Source organism: Melozone crissalis, unplaced genomic scaffold (assembly GCF_028551555.1).
Source record: "Melozone crissalis strain CALT ecotype California unplaced genomic scaffold, PUWL_Pcris_2 ptg000029l_1, whole genome shotgun sequence".
NCBI lineage: Eukaryota > Metazoa > Chordata > Aves > Passeriformes > Passerellidae > Melozone > Melozone crissalis.
The window spans coordinates 2,674,177-2,699,520 of record NW_026535807.1 but is presented as its reverse complement, the minus strand read 5'-3'; the positions used below and the strand labels follow the sequence as shown (position 1 = coordinate 2,699,520).

Sequence of the window (25,344 nt, the reverse complement as noted above, 5' to 3'; positions counted from 1 at the left end):
ATTTGGTTTTGCTCAATTTCCTCAAAACATTTTCCCTGGGTTCTGGCTAAACAGGTAAATCATATTTTTCCCAAGCAATCCCATTTTTCCAAGGCTTTCAGGCTGTTTGAACAGTGGGTTTTGCTGCCTGTGTTGCTTCCTCATTGTTTTCTGCTCAGCCACCTAGCTGGAGTCAAATTGTAGCTCTAAAAATCAACTGTGCCTTAAAACACACCCTGGGTTTGTGGTGTGCCTGATGAAACCTCTCCTGTGATCACCTGAAGGCACTGACAGCTGCTGCTCTGCACCCTGCCAGTGCTGAAAGGGATGATGAATGTGGATCCCAAGGAGAGAAAAGCAGAATTACAGAGTCTCTTTCCCTTTCTTTCACAGCTACAGCAGATATATTCAATATATTGTCAGCCAGCTGTCTTCAGTGTGCTTGATGGATGTTTTGATTTAGTGCCTTGGAAAAAAGAAAAGGTATTAATGGAGAAAAGCAACTGTTGCAGCTAGAAAATCATTGGGGTTTGGAGTGTTTTGAATGATGCTTTTTCCTTACAATGGTAAAACTACCAGAGCAAGTGCAGAAAATTGCTGCTGTGCTCAGAAATAATCCTCACCTTATCAACAACTTGATTTCCCTGAAAGCTTTGCCAAAAAACATTTCCATTAACAGAAGCTGTAGGAAGAAAATGATGACCAGATAAATGGCAGCATTATGCTGCTTAGGAGAATGTCTCAGGCACTCCTGGTATGATTCTGAGCTCTTTCCTCCCTGGAAATCCTGAGAAAAATTTGTCCCATCTTCCTCATGAGCCTCTAAAAATGAGCTCCTTAAAAATGCAGGTGAACCAAGAGTGTCTGGGCTGGGCTGCTCAATGTGTGTTTTTGGGGGTTTTGTTGAGCTGTGGAGTTCTTAATGGAAAAAGGAAATTGTTGGAGATTCCAGGTGAAAACAGGGAAAGCAGGAAGTGCAGAATCAGATGAGTTATCCATGAATCTCTAATGCCATCCTGTTTGCCCAGCTACTCAGATTCCTAATGCACAAACTGGGCCAAACCCTAAAATTATTGCCATAAATCAATTCCTGTGGTGCTACTGCCATGTGAGTCCCACAGGATCCTCTTGTAGAATCAGAGCAGGATTCCCAAAGTGAGAGGTGCTGCTGGCTGTCCACACAGGCACATCAGGATCTCAGAGTGATGTGGGAGGTGTTCCACTTGTAGCTTTAAACACTCCCATGCAGTGTCTCTGAGAAATCACTACATTTCACTCATTTTTTTTCTTTTCTAAGTAATCCCTTGTACCTCTGGCAACGTAGCAAATGTTGGAAGCTTAATGGCCTTGACTTATCAGGAGAAGCAAGTGTGGGGAGATGCTCCAGGAAGCTGCAAGAGCTAATCTCTGTTATTACAGAGGAGGAAGAGAATCAGAGGCAGGCAGAGAGCACAGAGCCTGCCTGCTGTGAAACTCTCCCTGGTCACGAGTCACTGGCTGCAATTTAAATTAGGAACACGCAGTGTCCCAGTGACTTTCACTGCCATTGTGCTGAGAGGCAGGGTAAAACTGAGAGAGGGGGTTTGCTGCACTTTTGGGGTCAGTTTTTCTTGGGGTTTAAATTTTTTTGTGTGAAGCCTGCCAGGATTTTTCTCTCGAGGTCTTGGGAATGCACTGAGCATCTCCTGAGTCCCTGAGGCAGGGAAGCTCTGTGAGCTCTGTGCATTTTTTCCTGGCACAGATGTGTCACAGACATCTTTTATGAAAAATCCTTTCTTTAGGATTTTTTCTCCTGAGAAGCTGAAAGGCCTCAGGAACAAAATGTCAACAATGGTTATCTGCTGCTGTGGAATGCAACAGGTGCATCTGTGATTGGTCTCATGTTGGTTGTTCCTAATTAATGGCCAATCACAGTCAGCTGGCTCGGACAGAGAGGCTGAGACAGAGCCTTTGTTATCATTCTTTCCTATTCTATTCTTAGCCAGCCTTCTGGTGAAATCCTTTCTTCTATTCATTTAGTATAGCTTTAATATAATATATATCATAAAATAATAAATCAAGCCTTCTGAAACATGGAGTCAGATCCTCATCTCTTCCCTCAACCTGAGACCTCTGTGAACACCATCACACAGATGGAGCAGGGTGCTCAGATTCAGGGGTTTTGATATCTGACAGCACTGCCAGTGTTGTACATGTGAGTGAGTTCACCTGCCTGGGATGCAGCAGGAAAAGATGATCCCTAATGGACTGAGTGGGAATAATAGCTGTTTTCTGCTATAGAGGTAATTTATTTGCAATTAAACCCCTTTCTCCCTGCTCATGTCATCTCATTACCAGCACAGGGAGCTCTCCAGCAAACACAAACCCACACTGTGAGAATCACCAAGCGGAGCCCTCAGTGCCCTGCAGTGGTTTCTGCCATTGTCAGGTGGTTTTCCTGGCACTGGGATGGTTCCTGTGCCTGGACTGGAGCCCATCAGGGGCTGGGTGTGTAAATTTTCCCCCTCCTTTGCCACCTGAGTGAGTGCAGGGCTCCTCCCATGGCAGAATCCCCAGGAGCCCTTGGCTGTGCCTTTGGAGGGTGTTTTGTGCTGTTCTCCCTGAGCTTTCTGCTGACTGAACACCCTCACCAGCCCCAGGCTGGCACAGCCCTGCCTGGCACCTCCCTGCCCACATTTCCCAGGCAGTGCAGCTCTCCTGGCTCTGGGTGTGCCAAGGCTGTGCTCCAGGCAGGAGCTGGCATGGCTCAGACTGGCTCTGGCATGTGCTGGGCTCCAGGAGAGCCTTTCCAGGTGAGCCAGGGCTGCTTCAAGGAGGTGTTGCTCTACTAGAACTCATGTTTGTTTGTATTCACAGGAGAAAGCTCATGATTTTCCCATTATTACGTGTTTTGAAAGGGGTAGATGAGCATAAAAAAGAAGCAGGCACCTTTGCAAATTCATGTTCAAATTTTGGGGGATTTGCATCACCTCTGTTGGCAGAGGCTGTCACTGGCAGTCTCATCTGAGCACAAACTGCAGCCTGCTTTTATTTCTTTTTCTTCCCTCCCCTTTGTGCCTGGCTGCCACTGCCTCATCCCCATCACCCACCCCACCTGCTGCTGTCCTTTGCTTTGTGCTTCATGCTTGACCTATGAGCTGAAATGCTAATGGCTGTTGAAAATCTCAATTAATACAAACCTAGTTTCAGCCAGAAATGTGCTAAACTCGTTTAGGAGATGTAGCATCTCCAGGAAATGCAGGATGGCAAAAGCCTCAGACAACAGCTGAATTTTTAGCAGGCTGTGCTCTCAGGTGTGTCTGCAAAGCTCAGATCTGGGCTGGTTTGTGGCCAGCAGGGAGGGTGATGGTCACTGTGTGTTTGTAGGTCATGGCATTTCTGTGCTGCAGCGTTATCTCCTCGTGCTGGAGTAATTTCTGTGTTTTCATTGGTTAAAGAAGGAATGATGTGTGGCCAAGCCTTCAGGTGGAGGGGATAAACCAGACACAGTGGGGGGATTAGGCTGCTCTCACATCTGTAAATGTGCACATGTAAAGCCAGACCCTTATTTTATGGTGGCTTGTCCAGGAATTATGCAAAATGCACTTTATAGTGCGGTGAAGGAATACAGTCTAAAATTTCAGCATGGTACTTTTAATTCCACTCTAAATACCTTAGCAACTTCCTAATTAAATACTTGTGGGTTTCTCAGAAGGCTGCACAACATCTCCACAAGCAATTTGTGCTGCAGGATGTGGTACATCCACCTCGAGTACACTACATTAAATCCAGATTTTCCCCTGAAAGAGAGGTTGGTGCCACAGTAGAACTGGAAGAAGGATTAAAGGAGATGAATGTAAAAATATGGATTAATTCCCACTCAGGAAAAATTGTGTCTAGTGACCTATACTTGTGTGTCACAGGAGCTGCTCTGTGCTCAGTGCTCAGAGCTGCTGCCCAATTAACCCAGTCCAAAAATGAACTGGAGAAGGAGCAGTTTTGTGTGCAGTGAGGATGGGCAGGGAAGCAATTAATTAAAATAAAAAGGTACTTAAAGGTATGGAGGAAAGGCGTGTTGGTATTAAAGAGCAGATCTAGCTCAGAAAGTCCCCAGACAGCTGCAGGAGGACAGAGCATTTCTGCTCTCCTCTGGGCCACTGTGGGGTCACCTGGTGTCCCATGTCCCAGCTGTTCTCAGATCAATCCAGATGTTGCTCTTTACTCACCTTTTTAAGAACTTCCATCAGGGCAGAACTTGGTGCAGGTTTGTGTGCTCCTGCTGGAAGGAGGGACCACGTGGTTATCTCAATTTTCTGGGAAGTGCCATGTCAGTAATGTCATCACTAAAGTTTAATGAGGTGTCTGTGATCAGCAACAGCCCATCCACAGCTCACATTTATTTATTCTTTGGGCCATGAAGGGGTTAAAGCAGGTATTGATTTCCACTCTGGGTTTTTTTAGGAGTCCTTATTGCAGGTGCTGTTCAGAGGCATTTTGAGGTTCCAGCAGGTCTGATGGGGCTGGTAAAGCTGAGCTCCTGAATGTCTTTGCAGGTTACAAACCCCATTTCCTCATCTCTCCATCCCTGTGTGTGTAAAATCCATACAAAGCTCTAAGAAATGTGGTGTTTGTGCTCAGTGCTTCAGCTGCCAGATGGACAAAACCAATTAAATCAGCTCTCCCAGGTGCTGGGCCATTATGTGGGCACAGATATGACCAGGAGAAATCATTTATTGCTCCTTTAAGCCATTTCAGAGCACAGGCTGTGATCTGATGAGACTGGAGGGGATTGCACTTCAGGATTTTGCTGGGAACAGCTGGGAGCAGGTAAGGCGGTGTTTGTGGGATTGAGGAGCTGGTGCTGGCTGCCTTCTCCTGGGGTCACACCCTTGGATTCCAAGGTGCTCATGCCCCTCTTGCTTCCCCTCAGCTCAGGGCAGATCTCCAGCATCAGAAATTGGGTTTACACAGCATCAGTGCAGCCAGGGGACAGCACCATCTGTCACCCTGCCCAGCCCCAGACAGCCAGCACCTGGCAAGCTGGCCTCCCACATTCCTTGTTTATTCCTTAAAACTTTGGCCCAGGGGAATTAATTATATCGTGCTCTTTATTGAATTGAATGTTTTACTGCTGCATTGTGCTACAGCCTTGTGTACATATTTCTTTGTTGATTATGTTCATTCTATTTTTAGAGTGGTTTTTTGGTTTGGAAACTGGAAGACTGATGGATTACAAAATTGGGGAGGCACAATAGTTGCAATCACTGTTGAAACACATAAATTTTGTGAAATAATGTTGAAGTTGTGTAACTAGACTGCAAACTTTTCCTTTAGATGTGCTGTCCAATAACGTTTGTGAAGTCCTTGGTAAGATAAATAATGCATGGACTTTTCTTACTAAACCTCCTGAGAGTGGGATTGCATCTAAACCAAAAATATCTCTGTGCCTGTTGTGTGCTGCAGTGGCTTTGGAAATGCTTTGCCATGGAAGGAAGAGCAGCTTTCTGATTTGGGTGATTATTTTAATCACCTCCAGCATATGCATGGGCTGCTTTTTTAAGAACTGAAAACATCCCAGAATATGTGACTGGGGAAGAGTCAAGTGAAGGTTATCCTCACACTGACACTGGGATGTCAAAAAGCTTTTAGGGGAAAAGCAATGGGTGGCATTGACACCTGAACTAAAATGGGGTCCTTGTGAATATTCCCTCCCTTTCCAAACTCCTGACTGACTCTGGACTTTGGGCAGTTTTCAGGGGGAATAAAAGATCTATAGCTGCATAAAAACTGGCGCTGGAGTGGCATTTATAGCAGAAATGCAGCAGAAATCTCCACATTTCCCAGCTAATCGGTGAAGTAGGGAGATCCCTGAGGTGTGGAAAAGCTCTGAGGCGATGGATTCATCCTGTGAGCTCCTGCCTGGCTCCCAGGGCTGCCATCCCCCTGCTGGGAGCTGCTCTGGGAACTCTTGGGAGCACATTTGGAGACATTTCCTTTCCTCACCTGCTGAATTTTCCATGCCCCAATTGCTGGAATTCTTGGCAGTGGAGCCCCTGTGCTCTGTAGCATTGAACTCATCTTTTCCTATGTTAACTGTTGATTTTTTGTTTGTTTGTTTTTTGGGGGTTTTTTGTTTGTTTTTTGGAGTTTTTTTGGGGTTAGGGTTGGGATTGAAAGTTCTTGATATGGTATTTTGTATATGGACTAAGATGTTTATTGTTTCTTGTTTATGTTACAGTTTTATAAGTTCTGAGTTTTACGGTATTTTATTCACAAGCTATAAAATGGTTTAGTATTTATTTCTGTAAGGTTTTTTAAGGAAGAACTATTTAATTAAGAAATGACACTTATTTTTACTTTTAACTTAATAAGTAATTACTTATGTCTTGTAATGTGGACTTTTTTCTGTTTAATTATAAAATACTACTTAAACTTATGAAGGACTAGTTATTGTTTTAAAACTTCTATTTTAGTTTTACATATATTATTACATTTTAAAACTTTAAGTTTTCTATTACGTGATATTACACACTTCTATTTAAACTATATACTTATAATCTTAGTTTTATTATTTAATTTTGGAAATCTTCTCTATGGCTTCAGGTAAAATATTGTGTTTTCTTGAGGGTCTGTGTTTTTCTATACAGAAAGTTTAAAATTCTTTCTCTTAAAATTAACAATTCCATGTGGAATCATTAAACAACCAAACTTTTATTTATTCCTACCAGAAAGAAATAGTTTTTTTCCCAGATTTTTTTCCTGTTGTTCCATAACTGGGGCCACATGGGAGGTCGTAATTTCTAATCACAAATATTTACTAGTCCTGTAACATCCATGTCACTGAGAAATTAAACTTGGTTCTAGCTAATGAAAAGCTCAGCCAGGGGATTCACCAGTGTTCAGCTGTGGGCATCCATTACTTTCCTCAAGATTTGTGTGTACAGGATTTAAACAAGGAATATTTGAAGAGGGAACCAAAGAGCTGAGGTTGATGTCATATTTAGTAGTGCATTATAATTTCTCTTGGAAGTGGCAGACCAGTAATCTGGGAATTTTGGCTGTCATCCTGCTACTATTTATGACCAATTTTAATGCAGTAATTACATGTAGGGGAAATTCTTCACTAGGTTGATGAGATAAATGGAAATTTAATCTTTTTTTCTTGTTTGGTTGTCCAATATTTTTATGGCATCCTTCTGGAAGCAAGGGGATGTAATAAAAGAATCTGGAACTCCATTGCTCCTTGGAAGTACTGATAGTTTGAAAGATTTGCTCAGTGTAAGTTAAAGGCAGCTCATTAAACAAACAAATGAGCTGTCCTTAGAGCAATCAGTATTTACTATTAACTGAACAGCACAGTAAATAATGAATTGCAGGTAAGGAACTACAGATAAGTATTTGCAGTGAATTCAAATTACTTGACTTAAGCCTGAGGCAGAGAAAAGCAAATAGAAAGCCAGAGAGAGAAAGAGGAGGGGGGAAGAAGAAGGGAGAGGAGGGGCTGCAAATGTAACATTTGTTGTAGCAATCCGTGTTCATTTGTGGTGCAGAAGAAAGGTTTTCCTGGGCAATCTGGTGCCCCATCCGTGGTGCAAGTGGTGCTGCAGTGAGTCCACCTGAGAGCAAAGGAGGATGTGGAATTTCTGGGAAAAAGGAGAAGAGAAGGTTGGGGGAGACCTTATAAATTTTTCCAGTATGTGCAGGGGGGTCACAAGAAGGCTGGAGAGGGATTTTGGACAAGGACGTGGATGGGCAGGACACAGGGAATGGGTCTCACTGCCAGAGGGCAGGGCTGGATGGGATATTGGAAATTTATTCCCTGGGAGGGTGGCAGGAATTATTCCCAGCTGTGACTGCCCCTGGATCCCTGGCAGTGCCCAAGGCCAGGCTGGACACTGGGGCTGGAGCGGCCTGGGACAGTGGGAGGCGTCCCTGCCATGGTAGGGGTGGGAGACGATGATTTTCAAGGCTCCTTCCACCCAAACCATCCTGTAATTCTGTGAGAAGCAGGACTCTGGGCCTGACCCAGCTCAGAGAGCAGGGCTGATGCTGTTCCCAAGGTCAGGATTTTGCAAGTGGGTCCCTGGCTCTGTCCTACCCCAAGGACAGAGCTGTGCTTTGGCACCAGCGAGACCAAAACCTGCCCATGGCTGCCAAGTGCCTGCACAGCTCCCTCAGTCATTTCTCCAAATTACTTAGGCAGAGAAATTGTTCATTTACTGGGAGCTGGCACACGTTGAGAAGTTTGGGTTTGGACTCAAATCATGGTTGGAGTGAGAGATTGTTCTGCCTGGAGTTTGGGTGTGTGACTGTGTCTGAAGGCAGGATGGATGGGCTGCCTGGGGGATATTGCTCTTTAAGGAAGGGGCTTGGGGTGTGTTGGGTGCTGGAGGTGAGAGGGAAGGTTGGGGATTTAATCAGGATCTCTGCTGGGACAGCCAAAGGCGTGACAGGCCTCCTAAACACCCAAAGCTTGGCAGCCCTGCCTAAATGTCACCTTAGAAAGGTGAAGAGCTTGGCCCGGGTCTCTGCAGGGAGGATGAACCTCTCCTGGCTGAGCACCAGCAGTGCCCAGAGCACAGAGCAGGGAGTGGGGCACATCAGGGAGATGTGTGTGAAGTGTTGGCATTCCATAATCACTGTCACAGCCTCTGCCACTTCCCCAGGGATAAGAGACATAGGAGCACCAGGTTTATCTTGCTGGGAGGTTGTCACAAGGTAAATATCTCTGCAAAGAGCCTCTTGCTTGTTTCCCATCACCCCAGGGCTGCTCCTCATGGAATCCCCTCCTAAAAACCCAACAGAGATCCCTGCGGGGAGGTCCCCAGGTTGAATTACCTGCTGGGTGTGCACAAGTCCATCCCTGCAGGTTCCCCTGTGCTGCCTGCTCCCAAATGCTGCTGCTGCCAGCCCCTAGCATTAGTATTCAAGCCAGGGACAGGAGTGAGGTGCTAGACAGGCCGACTAATTACAGCAGCCTGCAGAGGCAAGGCGGGCTGTGCCACATGATGAAGGACATCCTGCTTCCTTGGAACGTTGCTGCTCTGCTGTGGCACTTCATTTAAAAAAATAAGAAAAAAATAAGGTGTGAGCTAATTGGTTTGGTTAAGGAATCGAGCTGTGCTCTTGTTTGGTCTTTTCTTTTCTTGGATTTAATCTGAATTTATACAATGCTTTGTGACACTCATCTAAAATGAAACTTGCTGTGACCTTAGCAAGCTGCACATCTCCTGTAATCCCAGCTCTCCTGCCTCTAGCTGCCATCCTGACCTGCCTGCTCCTGTCCCCAGAGCTCTCAGCAGATGGAGGAGAGGAGGCTCTCGCTGCCACCAACGTGCCATCTGCAGGCAGCAAGGCTGGGCAGGTTTTTATGAGCCTAAATTGCAATTCTGCATCCAGAGGGTTTTCTGTCAGAGCATCTGTTTTACTGTCATGACACAGATCCGGGGCTGAGCGTGTGCCAGGAGCAGGTGAGGAGGGGGACAGCCCCATCCTGCAGTGACAGCAGCCATCAGGTGGCTGTGGCTGCTGCGTGTCCTGTGTGTCCCCTGTGCTGTCACACAGCCCAGGTTTGGGCAGGCTGAGCTTTGGAAAGCTCCACTGCTCATGAGTCAGAGCCAGGAGAACTCAAACTGAGGGAAGAGAGCTGCTGGTGTTGCCTGATTCTGGCTGATTTACACCCAGGATGGCCTGGGGGTGCCAGCTGAGTCTGTCCCCTGTCCCTGTCCCCTCCAGTGCCCTTCTGCAGAGCGGGGCACTAAGCAGATTAGTCAGCTTCTTCCATCAGCAAATACTCTGGGCCTAAGATACTTAAAAGACATCTGGTTTTTAGCCTCATTTCTAAACAAATGAGGCTTATGTGATTATGGTGTCTGTCGCCTGCCCCTCGTTGGCCAATTGCAATCCCCAGCTGGGGGTTCTGGTCTCACAGATGTGAACTTCCAGCAACTTTCTGTGGGCTGGTGGGGACAGAACTCGTCCTGGAGGGAGGGCCACAGCACCAGCTGTGAGAGGGAATGTGCTGGGGGAAAACATCTCAGTTTGCAGGGAAAAGCAGCCATGAGGAGAAAACCCCCATGGCCTGGAGGGTGTGGCTGTGGGCTGAGCTCTGCCTCTCCCCCAGCTGTGCTAGGCCAGCCCAGCCATGCACGGTGCCACCTCCTGCTGTCCCCACATGCCAACTGCTCCTGTGATCCCAGGATTGCTTTTCTGATCCCTGGATTAGCGGGCTGGGATGTGCAAAGATACCAGAGCTGTGTGTGAGGCAGCCTCAGCTGGGCTGCCAGGGCACTGCCCCGGTGAGCTGTGCCCGTGGAGCAGAGCAGGCCAGGCCATGCCAGCCCAGCCTGCCTGGTGGATCCAGGGCTGCTGCACTGTGGCCTTGTCTTCAGAATTGTTCTTTCACAGTTATCCTGTCAAGTGAAGTCTGAATTCTCCTGGGACTGATGTCCCTTAGCACTGTGAGAGGTGAACAGAGCTTGTGGTGGTTAATAATTCACCCAGGGACTGTGGATGAAGCTGGTGGTCAGAATCCTCTGTGCACCCACTTTTGCAGAATCCCAGAGTGATTTGGATTGGAAGGGGCCTTAAAAATCATCTTCTCCCACTCACTGCCATGGGCAGGAACATCTTCCACCATCCCAGACTGTTCCAAGCCCCAATGTCCAACCTGACCTTGGGCATTTCCAAGGATCAGGGGCAGCCCCAGCTTCCCTGGGCACCTGTGCCAGGGCCTGCCCACCCTCACGGGGAACAATTCCTTCCTGATTTTTGATCTAAATCAGAATTCTCTCCTTATCTTCTCTGTGAATTTCACTTAGGGCTGTACCTGTCTCCTTTTTGCAGCTGCAAAACATTTTCACCTTGTCATTCAGAAGCTAAGGGTGTCCAATGGAATGTGTAAAACCCGCATAGAGCAGTTCTGGGACTGGGAGGGAAAAGCAAAGGTTTCATGTTCTGCTTCCTAGTAATGAACTAAATGAGATTGTGTCTTTCTTTGAGCATAAATGAAAGATAAAAGACAGATGAGATTTATGAACAAGGTCATTAGTGTACCAAATTTCTCTCATTAGATCTGTTACATTACTTTCCAACTTACATAACTCTCATTAGAAAAATTTATGAACTGGAATGATTACAAAGACACCATATTCTAAACCATCTCTACTTTTAATTGCCAAACAGAAGAAAAAATATATTTCAGTGCTACAATAGAGCTGTACTTCTGTGCATGTGTTTTTTTGTTAGAATTTAAATAGAGGTTGCTCCTGAAGCCAGGGGATGGGACGAGAGGAAAATGGACCATTCAGTGCAATTTAGCTGCAAACCTGAAGCATTGCTTTAATTTTATAACTGTGTCAGACCCACCAGGCTAATATTGCTGTTTGTTCTCCTCACCAGACTCCCACTCTCACATCCCTGTGCCTGATTTGAAGTGACAGTGAGCAGAAGCATAAGGTATCTCTCATTCTGTTTGGACTCCTTGTTTACAGAAGAGTGATGGAGATGCTATTAAGCTCAAAAGGCATCACCATATGCCTGTTTTTCTTTGTATTGAGTTTGGCAGCAGCTATTGAAATACCATTATCAGGTGAGTTGTAGTTATTTGCTGTGCACTTTGCTGGTTTTGTTTGGTATTCCTTTGCCGCTATCCCTGAAGGAAAAATACTAAATCCTCCTTTCCAGTTGTGTTCCATTTGGAATTTAATCTTGCCACAATATGGCCTTTGGGAAATTCAGCTCTGATCAAAAGCTAAACTGTCCTGTTTGGGCCTGCTTAAATGGAGCAGTAAAGTTGTCTAATAACATTTCTCTGGTGTTTGCCATCCAACACAACACTTAGCTCCGAGGGTTTGGGTTTGTCCTTCACTTCAATTCCTTCTTTTGGCTCGGAATCCCCCTGAAGCTTGTTTGATGTGCATAAATCCCTCCTTCCTTGCTGTGCAAGCTGCCATTCCAGCCTGGGGAAGGAGCAGGTGGATGTCTCAGGGCCAGTGTTGGTCCCCAGAGGAGGATTTCACACTCTGTGCCCTGCTCTGGGGAGCAGCTCCTGCGTCCCTCACCGGCTGGGATGAATTCAAACTGCTTGTTTTACATGGATCATGAGCTTCCAGGACATGTGTAAAATATGGCATGAGGCTCACAGGGAGCAATCCAAGGAAAGCCAGAGGACCCCTCTTCCTGGAGTACAGCCCAGACCTCCCCAGCTTTGCATTTTTCAGTCATAAATGGACAGGAGGGTGTAAAACTGCGTTTTACTTTGTTATTTTGGTTGCAAAAAACCAAAAAAAAAAACCCCAAAAAGCAAAACTAAACAATATTAGGATTTATTAATTATGGTGGGGAAAAATAAAGTAATCTTAAGGAAGAATAAATTTAGGCTCTTTTCAGGGTCTCAGAGTAGGACATGGGCCAGTTTCAGGGCATCCTGTGGATCTGCCATGCCAATAGCCCTGGCTGCTAAGAGAAAGCCAACCAAGCAGGTTTATAGGATATTTTTGTAAAACTATCCAAATTTGCATTGGGAAGTAGAGGTTTTTGGAGATTCTTTTAGGAAGGAGCTGCAGTGGCTCCTTGTGTTTCAGTAAAGTCAAAATGGAGCTGTGACTGTAAAGTACAGGACAAACTCTCTGGGCATCCATTGCTTTTATGAACCTGCCCCAGGGAACCACCTAACCCTTAATTAGCTGTAATGAAGCATTTTATACTATAATAAAAAGTTATTTCTGATCAGTGGAGCTGGTGGGCTTGGAAGTGTTCAGCTTTGAGGCCATATGATATGACAAGACACTGATTTTCACTCCAGCTTTGAGCTCCCTGCACTTAAAGCAGCACACAAAGAGCATTTTAATTCTCTTCCTGGCTGTTTATAACAATGGGGTGATCCTATTATCCCAGCTCCACTGCAGGGAACATTCTCCTTCCTCTGTAACACAGGCTTTTGCAACACTTTAATTCCCTCAGAAAGACCCAGAAGTTGGTGCAGCCTCGGTGCGTGACCACGCAGCTGCACCCTGGGGCAGGCATTAAACCATCCTTGCAGTCCATGGCTTTTCTGGCAATTTTATCCAGGATGGAGGCAGCAGTTTGCTACTTCTTGTGTGTGCATCTGTGTCTGGATTAAATCCAGTTTCTGACTTCACTGTGAATAAATTTGCCAGGCCACAGCTCTGTGCTCTGGCTCTGGCTTTGGCGTGGTCGCAGCTCCCCTCTGCCCAGGGTGGGTTTGGAGGGGAATAAGGGTGGCCACTGTCCCTCTGCCAGGCCTTTTGTTGGCCATGGAGGCAGTGACAGTGACCAGAGGGCGATGTCCATGATCATCCCTTTCCCAAGGCAAGGCTCACTTTCTGCAGGAATAACGCAATATTACTGCATTGTCCCTCTCCACTCGAGGGCAGCCCAGTTTGGCTGGAACTCTGTTTTAACCCAATTCTTTGTGCTCAGTTTCCCAGCTTCCAACAATCACAGAGCAATCCCACACCCAGGTTGCCTACCCCTTTGATGAGGATTTCACCATTAAATGTGAAGCCAGAGGAAACCCCCAGCCCACGTGAGTACTGCTTGGAGAAGCAAACAGAAGCTGGGTTTGCTTTTAACCTTTGCCAAACATTGCTGTGTCTGTCAGGAGCTGCTGCACAAAAACCTGCTCATCATCCTCAGCAGTGTTAAGATTTGGCTTTCCATTCAGGCCATTCAGCTTTTGTTGCTCCATCACTTCCCCTCACCCTGTGAATAGGTATCAACATGCTTTTCCTTGCTGGGGGATGTTTGATTTCTCTGGCACGTGCCAAATTCACCCCCCAGTTTTAAAAAACCCTTGTCTGGGTTGTGCTGCAAAAGATGGGCTGTGTCATGGTAATCAGAGGGGCCCAGCTGTTCCTCTGCCTCTTCCACAGCAACCCTAAAAATCCCAACCACATTAAACTGTGTATTCAAACAGCAATTTGCATTTTATCAGATACCTTGTCCATACCTAACCTCAGCAGGGCCATGGTGATGGTACAGACAGACACAGAAAGAGTTATTCAGATAAATATCCAAAGATAAGCTCTGTGCATTTTACACCAGTGTGGAAAAAAGAAAGATTTTTAATGAAAATGTGACAAACAAGAGTGTAATAATAACAGAGTAAAAACTCTTCCTGAGGCTTTCACCCCTGAATGGTGTTTGGGCTAAATTAATAGCTGGTTTGAATGTCATTTTTTCTTTTTAATCCTTCCCTTCTCCTTTCTTTGCAATACAATTTAAACTTTAAAAGGCATTCTTTTATTTAGATCAAGACGATTTGGGTAATTTTTAATTGAGCTCTGAATGGGGATTTGTAGCATGATCATAAATTCCCTTTGTTCCACTGTTTGCCAGTGCATCAGTTGATTTAAATGATGTGGTAGTGCCTGTTAGGTGAGGGGATCCCATAATCCCTCCATCCTGGAGCAAGGATTCCATATTCCCTCCATCATGGAGGATCCCATATTCCCTCCATCCTGGAGCAGGGATCCCATATTCCCTCCATCCTGGAGCAAGGCATTTTTGCCAAGACCATTGAAGTGCCAAAACAGTGGTTTCATTGTTAATTATTTATTCTCTTAAAACCAAAAAGAAAGGCGCATCTGCCACTAAATTGGTGTTATTGCAATTTCCAGCTGTCTGATTTCGAATCAGTTTAGGCCAATTTCAATCCAGAATTGCAGGCACAGGAACAGCATTTATCAAAATCACCCCCCAGCACCATCACAACTACAAATGGATCTGTGGCAAGGAGAACCTCAATAGAATCATCTCATTTTCTTCTGATTCAGCCCTGGTGGAGGATGGGAAAGCTCTTGTGGATCTTTGCCATTCCAAAGCAGCAATTCCACTACAGGGACAGCCTTTGCCAGCCTGCAGGTGCTGTGGGTGTGTGTCTTTCCCAGCTGCCCTGTCTGTCCCTGTCCTTGCAGAGCTCTGTGCTCATGGCACAGCCAAGAAAGGCAGAGTGTGGAAGGAGGGATGTGCCCAAGCACGAGGCAGAGGGGCACAGGGGGCACTCTGCCATTCAGTTCTCTCCTCTTCCATCCAGCTTTTCCTTTTATTTTGATAAAACCCTCTTGGCCCCATATTTACCCCTCATTAATACCAAAATGCTGTCCTGGGGCCTGCCCACTGTAACAGTCCTTTTCTTTTTCAGCTTTAACTGGACAAAGGATGGAAAACCATTTGATTTATCATCTGACCCCAGGATAGTCACAACTAACAACTCTGGAACTTTTGTGATCCAAAACCGGGGAATCATCAACAATTTCCAAGGGAAATATCGCTGCTTTGCTTCCAACGTGCTGGGAACTGCCATGTCAGAGGAAATTGAGCTGATTGTTCCAAGTAAGCTCTTCATTTCTGGTTTGAATTTGTAATTATTACTTTTATTATTAAGATGAGAACTGTCTTTCCTCAAAATAAATGGGAAAGAACCAGCTCACATGGCAAAAAATGAGTTGTTTGTTATTCAGTGAACATTCAGAGAAAAAAGTGGTATTTTCTTCTTGGAATAATTTAATTAAATTCCTGGTTTTGAGGACAGAAACTGAATCTGGATGTAGGATTTCAGACCACTGAACTATCAACTCCCACAGGTTATTACTGCAAAATAGCAACGGATGCAAATGTTTGAAAACTCCAGGGGAAGTGATTTGATCAGCTGTGAGTTCATTAATCTGATGTCAGCAGCATTCAAGGTCTGGGATAAATACTGATGGGGAGAAAAATAAAGCCCTGGAACTGAAATAGAAAACAAGCTTAAAAATAAAGCAGGGAAAATTACTGATCCTAGAAGTTTGTGCTTTATTAGCACAGAGGAAGGGCAGAGAGGGAAATGAGGGATTAAGGACCAGGTTTGTAGAAGTGGCATGAAATTTATGGATAGAATCAAAGAATTATTAAGGTTGGCAAAAAGCTCTTAAAATCAGAGTCCAACACTTAAGCCAGCCCAGCCAGGTTCAGTATTTAACTGTATTCCAAAGCTGAAATAACTGGTTTGTACCAATCCATTTGATCACCTGTAGCTTGAAATATGAGCACACACTTTGGTTCTAAATTCAGGATTGAAACATAGGAAATGAGAAGAGGAAAATCAGAAGCAGAATCTACCCAGAGGGAGTAGAAAGGACAAGAAACTCCTCCAGCTCCATGATGGAGCAGGGTGGGAACCTGAAGCAGGTTTTATGATGCAGTTCAGTGGCAGGCATGGAGAAAAGCACCAGTGCAGTGGATTTTTTCAGAGATCCTGCATTTCCAAGCTCCCTCAGTATTTTGTTATGAAATGTCTGACAGCTCCATGCTCAGGTGGAATCCTGAAGCAGGTTTTATGATGCAGTTCAGTGGCAGGCATGGAGAAAAGCACCAGTGCAGTGGATTTTTTCAGAGATCCTGCATTTCCAAGCTCCCTCAGTATTTTGTTATGAAATGTCTGACAGCTCCATGCTCAGGTGGAATCCATGTGGCAGGGGATGCATCCACAGCCTTCTCAGCCCCACAGTGACAGGAGGTGGCTGCTTTTGTACAGAAAACACTCCTGGCAGATGAAATGGGCTCTGAGAAACATGAATAAACATTTTTGTCCTGTCATCAGCATAGGAAATAATCCTGAGAAGCATTCCAGGAACAGCCAGGGCTGGGAGAGTCCTGGTGCTGTGGGCACATTGGAACCAAGACATTGCAAGGGCTGGGAGGGTTCCTGGGAGGGAGGAAGCAGCTGAGGCTGCCGTGTAAATGTATTTTATGAGTGCTCCTCATAAAGACACATTTATTTTCCTTCCATCCAGCTTTATGGATTTATTTTTCCTTGGGAAATCTATTTTTTGTTGCAATGTGCCACACAGCAATCCCTGATGCCAGGGCTTGATGTTGGGTGAGGAATTTGCAGCATTCCAGGTGCTGCTCTGTGGGTTAGTCTCCACCACCTTGCAGCTGTTTTAGGGAAGAGCTTTCCAGGGCAGAGGAGAATTGCAGAAAGCTTTAGGACAGTTAGCTGAGGTTTATTGAACTGTTGACAGAGTAGGATGGGCAGCGGATGGCAGCTGGAGTTTCAGGCAGGGACAGGAGAGTGATGCAGTCAAACTTCAGACGCAGTTTTTGACTTTGGAGTCAGTGAGGTAAAACAACTTCTCTTAAGCAAAATATCTCAAACTCCTTACATTTGAGAGGAGTTAAAGTGTCATTTTTGTACCTCCAGCAGCAGAATATTCTGGTATTCCATTGCTACTGAACTAAAAAAGATGGAAAAGAAGGAGTTGATGTCTGTATTTAGGATTATTGAGTCTGTATTCAGAGAGGAGATTTTTGCTTTTAATGAAGAACAGTCTGGAGTAGCTTAAGTAGATATTAAATATATTGGGAGTGGATGGCAACAAATTTATGGAGAGGTTACAAACATGGTTGTTATCAAAAGCAAGAGGAATTTTAGTGCTAATATATGCAAATTCCTAAACCCAGCAAAAAGAAATACATGGTACAGATAATGTATTAGAGGGATTTACCCAACTCACACATCTTTTGAAGCACATTTGCTGTTATTAGAACTCTTCTGCCATCAGTTCTTTCATTTACTGGCTCAATGTAAAAGCTGCAAATTAAATGAGGATTCAGAGAGGAGTAGAAGGCACCTTTGATTTTCTAAAGTGCTCTACAACTGTGCCCCAGTGAAAGAGCTGCTGGTGCACAGATCCTCTGTAAATCAGAACCTGCCAGGGAGGGGCTGGGGATAAATCACCTCTATTCACCCCCAGGTTTTGGAGCACAGGCTGGTACATGTGAGATCACTCCCTGCATTCATGATGATGATGCAGAGGTGGCAGAGCTGTGCCAGCTGCATTCAGGGCAGATGTAAAGCTCCTTGGCAAAGTCACCGTGCCAGGGAAGGGAAGAAAACCCCAGCGAGGCAGAGCAGGGCAGCTTCTTTCATAAATTACATTTCCACTGCAGAAGCAGAATACTGGGTCTGTGAGGCTGCTGCTGAAAAGGAGAACAAAAGGGTGTTTACTCACAGTAGTCATTCCAGGGAAGCAATAGAAATGTCAGCAGAAATGATCATTAAATCTCACCTACATAATGAAAATACCCCACCTCCCCTATGTAGGATGACATTAAGGAGAGGGGGAAGAATGGGCTCTGAGGATCTCGATGTGTTTGCAGCACTAACAAAGGCCAGATTGTTACAAGATACATTCAGCATGAAAATGAATTTAAATGGTGAGAACACAGACTTCAGCTCCCCTCCTCCAGCATTTCGGGAATCTGCTGCTTGAATTAGTGAGCAGGCCCAATGCCAGAGGAAGGAGAAGAAGTACACTTTAAACTTCTTTAATTAACTGTGCTGTGAAAGACTCTTCACGGCAGACTGAGTTAAGATTTATGCTTGGTATTTCTAAAGCTGCTGCTCCAAAAGACCAGAGACCTGAGGATGGAAAAATTGGCTGAATGTAAAATTATCCTGTGGCAGGCTGTGCTCTGATGTGATGTTAGAGCAAGAATTCCCAAAGAAACCAGACCTGAGTTAATATTCAAACACTCAGGTGTGAATATCCTGAAATCAGTACAAGATGCTGAGCTGATATTGAAGGAGGAGGTTTTGTGAAGGCTTTGGTGTAGCTTTTATGGAAGAGAAGACAAAAGAGAGCAATTCACTGAGACTTTGCAGGTGATGGAGGTGAAATTTAACCCTTTTGCCTCCTAAGCCAGTGACCTTCCCCTATGGCCACCTAAATCATGGAGCTTGCTCTGATTCCTGCCTGTGGCCATCATTTTGAAAAGGATAACAGAGATTACACAGAAAAAAGCTGTCACTGATTCCATTCCACATCTTCAGGAGTGAGTGGACTCCCAGCCAGGCTCTCCCTGACAGCCAGGCTTTGCTAACTTTTTCAATTTAAGGCAGCAATTAAAAAATCCATAAACAAGCAGGGTCGTATCTCATAACCAGTTCAAAGGCTGCAATGGAAAAATGGAAATTACAGATTTAACTACTGCTCCTGCTCCATGGATCAGAATATCGATTGAGGCACAGAGATGAGCCCTGGAAACCTCCCAAGCTTCACTCAGTGCAGCTCAACATCAGGGACTGCCAGTCATGGTTCAGATTCCTTAAAATGTTGGGTTGTTTGCTGTACAGGATACAGATCTGTATGAAAAATCATAATTAGATACTAATTTAATTGTCTAAGGAGCTGGAAATTTCGAGACTATAGAAAATTCTTGACTATTTCTGCTTGGCCTCATTTTTACATCCTTTAAGGGTTTATTTGCAAGGAAAACTATGAGACTATCCATGATGGATCAGGCTAAACTCTCCTTTATCCTAGGATATCTTCAGTAGAATCCACAGGGAAGGTTATAAAATGAGACCTGGGCTACAGTGATGCTTTTCTACAATAATTTCACAATGTATTTGCTAATTGCTGATTTATCATCCTGAATTCACTCCCATTTTACACCTGATATTAGTAGAAATACCACACAGGGATCTCAAGGACAAGTTAGTGGAGAAATGCTTTTCCTTTGTTCCATTTCTCAACACTTTACCCCGAAACATGAAAAATACCTGATGAAATGGATTCCATTCTCACATAAACTGGAATAAATTGCCATAATTGATACAGTTTTAGTGTGAAGTCACTGTAATCAGCAGCAGGGCAAAAATTGAGCTGTAGGACAAAAACTGAGCTGTAGGACAAGGCGTCCTAAATGGATCCATGAGTAAATGTGGAGCAATGCTGGGGACTGGAGTTCCCAGTTCTGCTTGCTCTATTTCTGAATCTCTATTTCTGCTAAACTCAAATTAAGCCTTTCTGTTGCACTGTATTGGTTTCCCTCCTATTTGCTTTAGGTTGAGAAACTGCATTTTCTGAAGGGATAAGAGGGAGAGACTCAGGCTTCTTTCTGGATTTTTTCCCAGCCCCCCAAATGTGGTGCTCCAGCCTGGTCTCAAGCTCAGCTCAGTCACTGAACTTTGAGTCACCCCAGGGATTAAACAGATCCTGGCTCCTTGCACAAATGGCTCTGGCCACTGATAATCTTCTGTTTGCATGGTTCACACACTGTCAGAGCACTTCAGTTCTGGTTTTTGAGTGCAGCCTTGTCAGGAAAAACCCTTGGTCAGCAAAGCCTTTCCCAGGGGTATTTGAAGAGGTGTCATGGTGGGATTTTGGGAGATTCTCCATAGCTGGAGTTGGGAGTGCAGGTTTCCATCCTCCCCATGACTGTTCCACTCACACCCCATGATTTGTGCGTGGTGAGAGCCCTGCTGGGGCTTCCTCAGAGTCACCAAATCGCACTGCTCTCCCTCTGTCCCCTCCCATCACATCCCTGTGTGGGGATTCCATGGAATATTGATGGAGCAGTGTCACTGCTGTCACTGCAGAGACATCAGCTGGAATTCTGTGCTGCACTGAGAACTCTGTTCAATATCAAACACTTCCATGGCACAATTTATTTTGTGTTTATTTTATTAGGCTGTGGAGTTGAACTCAGCTGTGATACTTTCTGTGATCAACCACAAATCAGTGGTGATTGATTCTGGACTATCCTCTAATTAGAACATAGGAGCCCTGAAAAAATATCCAAAATATTGCCTGCATAGACATTCTGAAGATTGATGTGCAAAAGGCAAAGTCTAATGTGACAGAAGCTTTTTATTTTTAATAAATTGAATTCAGAAGAAGGTATTTTTTTCTAGTCTTTGAGACCAGTGGGACCCCAGCAAAAAAATTATGCTTGTCAGAGGGTTTGGCTCAGGAATTTATCATGAGCTTTCATTTCTTGCAAAGCTTCAAGGATTAAACCATTCGAATTTATCGTTATGAGGATGAAAATCAAAGTTTTTCCGTGCTTTTCATGGTGAACTGAGCCAAAAAAAAAGGCATGGAAGGACCTGTGGTGCAAATACTTGTTGGAGGTGGAGGACATTTGGGGTCAAATTGCTGCTTCCCCCAGTGAAGTCCAGCTGCCAACATCTGGAGATGAATGTCTGTGCTGCCAGCTAATGACACCAGGACTGTGACTTGTCACTGTCTCCTGGTGGGACTCAGTAAATTTCTGTATAATTCTGTAATTACTGGCCACAGAAATTCACTGAGAAGCCCAGTGGTTATGGCACCCAGCTGGGATATCAGAAACCCAGATTCTGTTCTGCTAAATGAGGCAAAAAATGAGTTTGAACAAGGGGTTCCAATGTCCTAAATAAGTGGTGCCATATTAGTCCATTTGCTGATCCATTGGTTTGGTCAGAAATCCCTTTATCCTTCCCTGACCCAGCTTATTGAAATTTGTGTTGGGAGTGACGTGCTTTGGGGAATAAATAAGCTTTAGATCACGAAATTGGCTTTTTCCTGCTGGAAAATATTCCACCTCTTCAGTCAGCAGATGTATTTCCTAGGGCTTGAAGAGTGCAGGTTGCTGAAGGTACTGGATATGAATATGCAGCTCTTTTTTTTACCTGAAATTTCACCTACAGAGTGGGTGATGCTCATCAGCTGCATTTTGCCTCTCCTAAGAATTCCTAACCTATTAATAACCCTGCTGGAGATAAAATCTCTGCAGAGTCTGCATTCAGCACTAGAGTGATTGCTTCTTTTCATGTTTACTAATCCTGAGATGTGTGAGGTGTCCTCAGAGTCCCATCCCTGCATTTCTCCCCCTCTCCCTTTCTTTGCCGCCTGCACTGGGATGTTGCAGGTTCCCTGCTGGACCACTGATGTCTCAAGTTGTGGAGCTCTCAAAGCTCCCTGTCATGACAGGGAGGTGATGTTGGCTGTGCCAGTTTGACTCTGCACACCCAGGACCTTCTCCATCCTTTGCTGCTTCATTTCATTTAATTAAGCTGCTCATTTTGCTGCTTGATGCTGGTCTGAAGTGAAACTTTGGCCAGTTGGAACTTGCCTGAAATGAAAGCAGGAGGAGACGTCAGCCCTGAAACTGCCTCAGCTCAGTTCCTTCAAGGGTGGTTCCATCTTGCAGGCTGCTTTTTCTGGGATCACCTCCAAGCTGAGCCTCCTTTGGTTTGGGGTGGGCTCCAACCCAGCTTTGCTCCTCATTTTCCCACATCAGCTCCAGTGGCGTTTTGGGCATCCAGATTTGCCCAGGTGTGCCAGGCTTGGAACAAAATGCTGGCATCAGGTGCTGTGGGTGGTGAAACACTGATGCATGAACAATTTATCCTGTGTTTGAGCCCAGCTGGAGCAGCCCTGGTACAGCCCTGTGAGCTTTGTGCCAAGCCTATCCCTGCAGCCCTGCAGGAATCCAGGCTGAGCTTCCAGGCCTGAGGAGGCAACAGAGGCTTCGGAGCAGTCTTCCTCTGACCCTGGAGATGGAGGAGAGCTGGGACAGGAGCCTGATGCTTGTCCTCACCTGCAAGGACTTGCAGGGGGTCCTTAGGAACCATGTTTGATCCAAGGCTTCTCAGAATGTTCCACATTCCCAGGCTGGTTCCTGATCTCCTGGTGATGCCCTGTGCAGGCTGCCCTGGAACAGAGGTTTGGCAGAGTCACAGAATAAAGCTGGGATTTATTCAAAGCATCTCCTCCATGGATCCACCATGGGCAGCACAAGAGCCCAGCCAGGGCTGCACCCAAGATGAACCAAAATGGCCCCAAAATGCACGGCCGGGCACAGGGTCTGTCCCTGGGATCAGTTCTGCTCCATTTGCACCTTGCAGTTCATTGTCCCATTCCAGCTTTAGCCCAGGCAGTCCCACCCTGCTTGTTTTTCTCTCTCCAGCCCACGGTGTTTTTGCTCCTGGGCTGAGATTCGGATCATTTGTCCTTGGTGCCCAGCTGGAGCAGGAATTGTTTTGTCTCCCTGCTCTGTGCACAGAGCTCACCGTGCCCTGATATGGAGCTCAGAACTGCACACTAAAGCAGCACAGAATCTGAAAAATACAAAATCTAAACCTGAAGCATCACTGGGACCAGCTGGGGCCCCACCAGTGCACAGCCCTCGGTGCCAGGCTTGTCCTTAGGGACCCTCTGGCCTTGAGTGGTCCCTTCCAGACAGCACAAAGGAGCTAAAGAAAGTGTTTGAAAAGAATTGTGTTAAAGTAAAGCCAAAGCAAAGCACAGGACATCACAAGCAAGTGTTAAACATCTCCATTCAGTGCCTGGCTTTGGATAGGATGCTCCAAGAACTTTGTGAATGAAGAGAATCCTATTGTGAGTGTTCCAGAACTCAGGGATTTCCTACTCTGAGTAAAACTCATTATTTCTCTGTGCCTCTGTGTAAATTAAAATTGGTATTAAAGGCAGAGAATGCAAAGGATGATGTAAAGGTCAATATTTTATTAAAAATGTATCAAGAAGAAAGCAAAAGGCAAAATTTCAAAAGGTACCAATAATAGAGGAGCCTCTTTGAATAATAAAGGAACTTCTTTGCTTTTTTTGTGCAGGTGTACCAAAATTCCCCAAAGAGAAAATCGAGCCTCTGGATGTGGAGCATGGAGATTCTGTGATCCTGCACTGCAACCCCCCAAAAGGCATCCCCCCTTTGCATATCTACTGGATGAATATTGGTGAGTAAATGGTTTTTGCACAATTCATACAAAGGGACTCAAAGCATTTGTCTTTCAGAGCAGCTTCATTGCAGATTTGTCATGGGTAGGAATTGTAATTGTGCAAGTGCTTGGGAGAAATATCTGGATATTGAAGAACAAAATTAAAAAATGGAGAGTAGAGATCTGGTTTGACATGACCCAAAGTTAAATTGTTGAGTGCGTTGACACAGCATCTCATTAAATATGAGATATCAAATAATTTATATATTGCTGAGTCTGTCAGTGATGAGGAGTCCTGCATTTAGAGGAAAGAGGATATTACATGTCAATATGTTATTTCTATCATTATTGCTTTCCTCTTTCCATAAATTGATGATTGATTTATGATACTAAGGGAAAAATAATCCACCAGGTTTATATGATTAGCTCCTGGTGGGTTGCTGTCCTATTATTCTGCAGCATTTTTGTTCTGCAGGAATTTCTGGCTTTTTGAAAGCAAAATAACTCTGGTTTTTAATTCTCAATTTTTCCTTATCAGTTATATAGGTATACATTATTATATAAAAATATTTTTAATCACTTTTATACTGAATATTGGTAAATAACCTATTTGCTCTGCTGGATTTTCTGCCTCTTTTACTTCAGAGTTTCATTCTCTGTATCTGGAAGGCAGCACACGAGGGGACCATTTGGTGAAACAGCCCTGTGTTGTTCCCACCTTATCATTTGCTGCTAGAAATGATGGGATGAGACTATTTTCAGGCTAAGAACAATTTATTACTCAGATAAACATCAGTCTCAGAGGCTGAGAGGTTTTAGAGGAGCAAGAACTTGGCCATAGCTCAGGGAAGTCACATGTTCTTTGTTACAAGGCAGTGCAGAACTTTCTAACCCAATGGACAGTTGCCACAGGGTTTATTTTGCTTTTCTGACCTATTCCATTTACTTAATTTTGCTGCACTGTGGATACTTTTATCCAATGGGCTTCTGTCTCACATGCACACATATACTTCTATTATAACTTCTAAACTCTTAGTTTATTCCATACAACCCCAGCCCTACATTATAAACCCTTCACCATCTTATCAGTACAGTTTCTCACTTACTTAAGCCATATTCACATCTACAGCTATAGAAATATAAGTTTATGATTTTTCTGCTTAATGTCTATTTTTACATCAATCCAAGCATCTCTCAAGGCTGCAGATCAAACCCTTCAGTGTCTGTGCAAGTTTCTGTGTTTCCAGTTCCCACACCACCTCACTATTACTTTCCCTTGCCAGATTTGCAGCACATCCCACAGGATGAGAGGGTCTCCATGAGCCTGAAGGGAGATCTCTACTTTGCCAACGTGGAGGAGAGTGACAGCAGGAGTGACTATTGCTGCTTTGCAGCCTTCCCCAGGCTCAGGACCATCGTGCAGAAGATGCCCATGACTCTCAAGGTTTCCCGCTGTGAGTGTGGGGCTGGGCTCTCTGTTTGCTGCTGCTTTCTGAGCTCCCCAGGCAGCACTGCATGGAGATGTGTGGCTCTCTCAACACAGGGCACCTTGCTGAGTTTATTTCCTGCATTATTAACCTCGTTCTTGGGGCTAAATTTCACTGGGAAAAGCTTCTTGCTCCAGTCTGTGTTCTATGTGGCCATCCCAAGGCATCAGTTTCTCCTGTCCCATCTGGGTCACCAGAACCGATGCCTTGGAGGGGCTGCCTAGAACAGAGGCTGGACAAAATTAAGAGAGTAAAATGGGTATTTATTAAAGGCCTTTGATAGGCACACCTTGGGCAATAAGGAGCCTCCCAGAGGCTACACTCAAGTTGGACAATGGCCACGAGTTTTTCAGACAATTATAGGTTTGGTCCATTTACATATCAGGG

At 44.9% G+C, this 25,344-nt stretch overlaps 1 protein-coding gene across 6 annotated transcripts in view; it reads left to right on the top strand.

Moving 5' to 3' along the window:
- Positions 1–25,344, top strand: part of CHL1 (cell adhesion molecule L1 like) — a 125,691-nt gene that overhangs the window by 59,922 nt on the left and 40,425 nt on the right. For all 6 annotated transcript variants that reach the window (XR_008483272.1, XM_054281272.1, XM_054281274.1 and 3 more), the window contains 5 exons: positions 11,359–11,548; positions 13,402–13,507; positions 15,125–15,315; positions 23,366–23,488; positions 24,754–24,924. Coding sequence is in view for 5 of the 6 variants with exons in the window: in XM_054281272.1 (XP_054137247.1) it covers positions 11,458–11,548; positions 13,402–13,507; positions 15,125–15,315; positions 23,366–23,488; positions 24,754–24,924 (682 nt within the window). In the remaining variant the exon portion in view is untranslated. The remainder of the gene's footprint in view (positions 1–11,358; positions 11,549–13,401; positions 13,508–15,124; positions 15,316–23,365; positions 23,489–24,753; positions 24,925–25,344) is intronic.